Source organism: Petaurus breviceps, unplaced genomic scaffold (assembly GCF_028583685.1).
Source record: "Petaurus breviceps papuanus isolate PSGF00001 unplaced genomic scaffold, PetGlider_PUasm1.0 90752, whole genome shotgun sequence".
Lineage (NCBI taxonomy): Eukaryota > Metazoa > Chordata > Mammalia > Diprotodontia > Petauridae > Petaurus > Petaurus breviceps.
Genome location: NW_027187336.1, coordinates 1,224,521 through 1,231,974, shown reverse-complemented (window position 1 = coordinate 1,231,974; position 7,454 = coordinate 1,224,521). Strand labels below are relative to the sequence as shown.

At 49.7% G+C, this 7,454-nt stretch overlaps 1 protein-coding gene across 2 annotated transcripts; it reads right to left on the bottom strand.

Annotated features, from left to right (window-relative positions):
* Positions 1-6: 6 nt before the first annotated feature.
* EN1 (engrailed homeobox 1) lies at positions 7-7,132 on the bottom strand. 2 transcript variants are annotated; one of them, XM_069067756.1, is made up of 4 exons: positions 6,457-7,132; positions 6,015-6,390; positions 5,511-5,954; positions 7-921 (listed from the first exon to the last, which is right to left on the bottom strand). In XM_069067756.1, exons 1-4 carry the CDS (start codon positions 6,520-6,522, stop codon positions 605-607), a joined length of 1,203 nt encoding a protein of 400 aa, XP_068923857.1. In that variant the 5' UTR covers positions 6,523-7,132; the 3' UTR covers positions 7-604. The 2 variants fall into 2 exon arrangements, with proteins under 2 accessions (XP_068923857.1, XP_068923856.1); XM_069067755.1 differs by having other exon boundaries at positions 5,511-7,132.
* Positions 7,133-7,454: the final 322 nt, after the last annotated feature.

Sequence of the window (7,454 nt, the reverse complement as noted above, 5' to 3'; positions counted from 1 at the left end):
ACACACACACACACACACACACACACACACACACACACACACACACAAAGAAAAGTCCGAGAAAGGCAGACAGTGACGCGGTGAAGAGGAGTGGAGAGGGAGGAGAGGGAGGACCAAGAAGCGACCACATTCAAAAGAAAAACGGAACGCAAACGAAACAGGGGTAGGGATAAAATAATAATTATTATTATAATAATTATAACAATAATAATAATAAAGGAGATTAATAAAATATCCAGCAAATAGAGATCGCTACACATATTTTTTTTTCCTTACCTGAAATTAAATATATACAAAGTCGTAAGTTGTTTGGCTATATAGAGATTTAAGTGTTCGCATTTTCGTCCCTTATATTATTAATAGAGAATAGATCTGCTTTCGATAGCACCTGTCCGAGTCTCTCTTTTTAAATTTTTTTTTCTTTCAACACGACTTGACGTTCGAAGTCTTTCTCCCCCCTCCCCTTCTCTTTTGTTTATTATTTCTTCCCTGGAAAAAAAAATCGTTTGAGCCGGAGGAGGGGAACAAGGAGAGGGTGGGGATGGGAGGGTGTTAGGAGCCAGCGTGAAGCAGGAGGTGGGGGTGGGAGGAAAGGGGGAAGTGGCTACTCGCTCTCCTCTTTGTCCTGTACGGTGGTTGTGGAATGGTTGTAAAGTCCCTGGGCCATGAGGTGCAGAGCCAGCCCGTTCTTAATGCCTGTGGCCTTCTTGATCTTAGCCCGTTTGTTCTGGAACCAGATTTTGATCTGGGACTCGTTGAGGCTGAGCTCCTGGGCCAGGGTCTGCCGGCGTTGCTCGGTGATATAGCGGTTCGCCTGGAACTCCGCCTTGAGTCTCTGCAGCTGCTCTGCGGTGAACGCCGTCCGCGGCCTCTTGTCTTCCTTCTCGTTCTTCTTCTTCTTCAGCTTCCTGGTGCGGGGACCTACATGGGAGGGAGACAGGCGAAGGAGGGGAAGGCCAAGGGGAGGGAGAGGACAGAGAGAAACAGGGAAAGAGGGAAGAAAATGGGGGGGGGGGAGAAAAAGAGGAAGGTGGAAAGGCAGCTGTGTGAATTGTATCAGTGAAAGGGGGTGCATCGTAGTTCTTGATTTACTAAAGCCTCTTCTGTTTTCGAAGTCCCCTCCCTCTCATCCATAGCAGACCGACCCTACCCCCAATTTAAGAAGCAATCTTTTCTGGCCCAAACCAATTGTCCCTTATTACCAATTCTTATCATCCTTCTGATGGGGAGTAAAGAGTGAGAAAGAAAAAAATGGCCGACAGCTGCAGAACCCCCACAATCTCAATCTAGCCCGAAGGAGGGGAAGAGGAAGCTTGTAGGATTTCCCCCTCTTGCTAGCACTACTAGTCAAAAGAATAGGGGGGAAAGAGAGAGTCAAAGGCATTCACCTGAGAATGAGATTCTAACTAGCCACGTCCAAGTAATCCAGGGACCAGAGAAACAGCAGATAATCTCAGGAAGAAAGGAATTGCTAGGAACGAAATCTGGCCCCCAGCCCAGCTTTCTTTCCTTCTGTTCCCTTCTCCCCCCCCCCCCACGGGAAACCCAAAATCGGCCTATGGAAGCAGACTCTGCAGGCTGGGACCAGCCATTCCCACCATGACAATGAGGAAGAGGACAAGGTAGCTAGGAGAGGAGTTGCTGACACCCCTGCTGGAACTCCAGCCGAATCACTTTGTATGTCCCCCTCACCCTCCACTTCACAAGCACTTCTTTAACTTCTAAGATCTCAGGTCCCTGCTCCACAGAGGCTGAGAAAATAAATGCTAGTAGAAACCACTTCGAACCAATACCCACTGTTCTTTACCAAGATAGCATCCATGTTGCCACCCTTTCCCCCATCCAGAGAAACCCACCCCACCGCCACCCGCATCAGAAGAAAAGCAAAGAGATCGAGAAAACTAAGCCCTCAGGGTCAAGGCCTCCAGAGAAGGACCAAGAAATAGACTGCTTTCCCCTGGTCCTCTCCCTTAGCCGTTTTTCTTTCTGCCACAAGCTTCGCTCTAATCCCGGCCCGGTTGGGTTCAAGCGCCCCTTTCCGCTTCCTTTCCGTTATTTTCTGTGAAACCCTGCGGAATGCCAGACCCCGCCGCGCAAAGAGAGGAAGTTCGATGCTTTCTGTTACAGACAAGTTTCTGCCCTGCCAACTGAAGTGAGGCCAGACCCAAGGACTGTGGGAAATGTATTGACTGCAGGGCATTTTATGTCCAGAACAGCTGGAAGAGCCTCGGTCCCGGCTAAGGTTAGAGGGGAACCGATAAACTCAGCATGATCAACGGTGAACCTTTGCAAGCCCCCCAAGCAGTAACCCTATTGCTTTCTCTTCCCAAATCACCACTCCTTAAATGCTCATCTATTGGAAAGGGATACCTGCTTCTATTCACCTCTATCGCGGTGATGCCATTCTCTAGCAATTTCGAAATTCATTGGCTTGGGGTATTTTTATGTTTTTAAGGCTTCTATTATTTATTTCTGGAATTGTAAAAAGAAACCAATTAAACAAAACAAAATATAACCAAACAAACAAAAAATATACAAGGAATTAGAATTTGAATAGGAATTTTTAGCCCCTCTTGCCATTTTCAAGATAAAGCTTTTCCTGGACATTTGCTTTCCTGGCCGATATTTCTGGACCAAAACACAAACGAGAGAGAGGCAATGGGGGACGGGGTAAGGGAAGCTTCTACATATAATTCAGGGCTTCATCCAGAGGCCAAGGACATAGGAATACAGCAGCCAGAATCCACGGACCCCATAGACCCCAGATGCATCTGTAAGCCCCGGAGTCTTCGAACGCCTAGGTTGCGTTGGTCCCCTGACAGTCGGTAGAAGACAAGGAATTAGGATAGAGAGCCAAGGAGCTACATAAAGAGACAGAGATTTTGAGATCACACAGCTGTCAGTTGCCCTATCCCTCTACCTGATCCATGCTTCAGTACACCTACATCCCCATCTTATTTTTACTGATATTTGATTCCCCCGGATTCTTGCAATAGAGGATGGAAAGGTTAGAAATGGAGAGTCTGAGAAGGGATGAACAGTGGGAGCTGAAGTCTCCCAGTCTTTCCAAGAAGCCAGCTAACCAAATCGTTGCTATTTATAAAAACCCTAAAGCCTTGGAGGAGTACTCCAGCGAGAGTGCCACTATCAAGAGAAACAGGCCACATCTCTTGGCTTCTGCTAGAAGAAAATATAAACAAGGAAGATTTGGACAAACTCTAGTCTCCGATTAGTAGATGGAGTAGGGGTATGAACCCCACAATGAGTCCCAAGGGGAAGCACCATTAGCTTTTGATGGTTACAGTCGGGCCTAGGGAATCTGGGGCCTGGTAGCCAGGCCACTCCTGCACGGAAGGTTGGAGACTGGAGACAAGCCTGACATCTTTCTCTAAGATAACCCACTCTCTTCCTCCCGTAGAAAGAGGATACAATATCACAGTGTCAGAGTAGTAGGTTAGGCTGGAATCACTTTGATAGGATCTCGGAGTTCAACCTTCCTGGTTGGAAAGCTTTATAGGTGATTGAATATTGATTCTTTTCTTCTCGGTTGGAGACCAGACTCCTAAAGTCCACTTCTCACTACAAACCAAAATACAAGTCTCCATTTTGTCTAGGATAATCCTAGGATCCAGAAAGTTACAGGGGATACAACTGGGCCCCTAAGGCCAAAACTCTCTTTACCAAGGGCAAACTGACCTAGACAAGGTAGAAGAACCGCATTGAGGAAGGAGAAAACATTTAATTTATTTTTTTGGTAATGTGAAGGGAGAAGGGACGATCATAGCCAGAGAGGCCTAGGCCCCTTCCCGTGTCTGAAACTGGATTTATGTTGGTGCATGTGTATGGACATACTGAGCACAGGCAATAAAATCGTTTCTCCCCGGCCAGCCCTAGCAGCCGACCTGACAGCTCAATCACTCTATCCATCAGGCGAGTCAATCAAAGTGGCTTTTCTGAGGTTCAGGGAGAGGGACGTGTCAATAACGGGGGGATCGAGATGGCTAGGGTTGGTAGCAGCCTATCGATTGGCTCTGCAGCCCAAGGAATTTGGGACAGAACTCAAGGGAGAGGAGAAGGGAGAAGAAAACGGAAATGGGCAGCTGGAAGATTTCCGGATACCTGCATAGGGTTCCGAGCTCCGACCCCTCGAAATAGTCTCTGTCTCTCAACTCTACCTCTTTCCTCAGCCCAGGCTAGGCTTGACTGGGATGGGATTTGGGAACCATGAAGGTGTAGATTCCTTCTTCTCTCCCTACTAAGACAGAAAAGAAACTAGAGGGCTAAGGGTTGAGAAACCCAGTGTCCGACACTGAGGAAATAACCTAGGAGCAGCCAAGTGAATTGGGAGACCCACTAATGGAAAAGGACGCTAAGGACGCTGTGATACCAAAGAAGAAAAAAAGGAGCTTTGGAGGGGCGAAAATCACCTCGAAAAAATCTCGAGTTGTAGGTGTTGTGTCTTGACTGAAATAAAAAGAAAGGGGGCTAAGGGAATAGAGGGCTTTGAGAGCGGAGTTTTGCAGGCAAACAGTGCAAGCAGAGAGACTCAGAAGCTGGCCTTCAGGCCTGCTCAAGCTTCTCTTTCTTTCTATCTTCTCACTAGATTGTCCCTCTCCACCTCCTTCTTCTAAAAGCTAAAAATCATCTCCTGGACTATCAACATTTACAGCCCAGGGGATCCTTGTGATTCCTTTCTGACATTATTCTACAAAAACCTCTTGTTTCTTTGCCCCACAACAGGGCCTCTCCTTCCCCGTACCCAAGGAAAAAATTCTCTGTCTCTGTCTCTGTCTCTGTCTCTCTCTCTGTCTCTGTCTCTGTCTCTGTCTCTCTCTGTCTCTCTCTGTCTCTCTCTCTCTCTGTCTCTCTCTCTCTCTGTCTCTCTCTCTCTGTCTCTGTCTCTCTCTCTCTCTCTGTCTGTCTCTGTCTCTGTCTCTCTGTCTCTCTCTCTCTCTGTCTCTCTGTCTCTCTGTCTCTCTCTGTCTCTGTCTCTCTGTCTCTGTCTCTCTCTGTCTCTCTGCAGTATTGCAGAATATTGTTAGTGTGTATAAATTCTAATGCACACGTATCTATAATTGCAGCCTAGATTCTTGTCGATGTAAAACCGAACTCTCTAGTCTAGGCCTTCCGATCTTTACCAAACACAAGTCCTTAGCCAATCCCAGAAAAAGAAAAAAAAAAAAGAAAAAAGAAAATTATTATGAACAATACTTTAAAGTGTTAGGAATTCAATAGTGAATCTTCCCCGTTGCCCAACCCCAACTGTTCCAGAACTTCAGTCTGGGCAAAAGATGAAGGCATCGCAGAAAAGGGGGAACAAATAAAATATGCGAGAAGTGGATGCAAGAGGAACAGAGAAAGGAATAGGATAGGTTGGGAGGGATGGGGGAAGAAAAATGCATTATTATGTTGGTTTCTAAGAGCTCTTGGCGGGCGTGGCGTTGGGGAATGTCCACCGGTGACCCTAGAGGGACAGGGGAGTGAGGACTCACTTCAAAGGGTGTACTCACCAGAAGATGGGCGATCTGAATAACGCGTACAGTAGACCCAAGCGGGCCATACTAGCGGCTGCTGCGAGTCAGTTTTAACCACTGGCCCGCCGTTGGCTGAGCCCATGAGTAGAATAGCCGGGTTCCCATGTTCCCCGTATTTAGCGCCAGTTGCTCCAGGACTTCCCCCGCTGCCTTCCGAAGGCTTGGACGCAGCGGCTGCTGCAGCTGCCGCCGCCGCCACAGCCGCTGCCGCGGCAGCAGCAGCAGCAGCCGCTGCAGCTGGGTTGGCTTTGGAAGCGGCGGCGGCCGGGGCCGGCGCAGAGCTGTCGGGCGTCACACAGTTAGCATCTGCTGGGCAGAGAAGTGAAGCCGGGTTGGCCGGCCGCGTGCCCAGAGAATTGGCCGGGTCTCTACCTGCTGCTGTCTGGCCTCTGTCTCGCTCTGTCCGGCCGCCTCCTCCTCCTCCTCCTGCACCACCACCACCACCACCAGCACCAGCACCAGCACCAACACTACCGCCACCTCCTCCTCCTCCTGCTCCAACCAAGATCTGCTGTTGCTGCTGCTGCTCCTTCTTGCAACCAAAGTCTGGCCTTAGGATGTTGTCTATGAAAAAGTTGGTGGTTCGGTGCTGCTGGGGCGGCGGCGGCGGAGGAGGAGGTGGGGGCGGCTGGTGAGGAGGAGCTGGCATCGGTTGGGGCGGTGGCGGGGGCTGGTGGTGATGGTGGTGGTGATGGTGGTGGTGGTGGTGATGGTGGTGGGGTAGGGGTTGGAGGCAGGGTGCTGCAGGAGAGGAGGGAGCTTGCTGCGGGGACACTGGCACGCTGTCTCCATCGCTGCCGCTGCCGCTGCTGCTGCTCCCGCTGCTGCTATTGCTGCTGCTGCTGCTGCTGCTGCTGTTGCTTTTGCTGCTGCTGCTGCTGCTGCTGCTGCTGCTGCTGCTGCTGCTGCCGCCGCTGCTGATGCTATGGCTCGCAGTGCCTATGGTGGAGTCGCGCTGACTGTTATGCTCCGGCTGCTGCTCTTCCATACTCTGCCGCCCCGCCGCCCCGGACGCGGCTTCCTTCCCCCTCCCCCCCGCTTCGCTCTCCACCCCACTTTGCCAGTGGCCGGTGGGGGTGCGGGGAGGAAAGAAAGAGAGGGAGGAGGAGAAGGAGAAAAAAGATGAGGTGAAGGAAAAGAAGAAAAAGAAGAGAGAAAAAAAAAAGATCAGACGCTTGTCTCGAATGTCTCTTTTACCGAACAGATCTGTTTTCCTCTCTAATTTGCAGATATCCAGAAATGAAGACACTTCGCTATTTCTTTTTGCAACCAGATTCAGTTTTTGTTGTTGTTTAAAGGAAGAAAAGCCACACCAGGAGGAGTTCCCCCAAATAAAATAATTTTTCTTAAAGGGGGAAAAAAATCGAGTCCTTAAAATCTAGCCATCTTCCTAAGCAATAGTGAGGGGTTTGACTTCCCCAAGTGTCATGCTCAGCTTTGCCCACAGCTCGAGGTTGGCAGCGCCTTTAATCGCCTTTGCTTTTTTTGCAGGGAGATGTCTCCACCACCGCGCCTGGGCTTTTTTTTTTCCTTTTCCTTTTTTTTTCCCCCAAATCTCTGACAGCTCCGATCTTTGCACAAACTCTCTCTCTTAAAAAAAAAAAATCACCCAGGCACACTTTTTGCATTCAAACCGGAAGCACGTGAGTCTGGGCCGCACGTGTGAGGGGCCAATAGCGAACCGCGACTCTCGCTGACACCCATGACGCAGGCCAATGAGTGGGCTTGGAACTTTGCGGATAAATAATCCTTGGGGTTGGAGAGAGGAGAGGGGGAGTCACGGAGTAGCCTGGCTCGTCCATTCTCCGCTCGGCTCTTCTTCCACCCCCACTCTTCACTACTACCACCCCCTCTCAAAAGTTCCCCTTTTTCCTACGCCCGGCCTCCAACTCTTCCCTGCCCTTCTCCCTAAATGTGTGT

Bases quoted from the DNA above. Each gene is read 5' to 3' on its own strand.
- EN1 (XM_069067755.1), bottom strand. From the start codon at position 6,522: ATGGAAGAGCAGCAGCCGGAGCATAACAGTCAGCGCGACTCCACCATA. The intron at 922-5,510 runs GTGAGTACACCC...CCTCCCATGTAG, and splicing joins TTCAGATCGCCCATCTTCTG to GTCCCCGCACCAGGAAGCTG.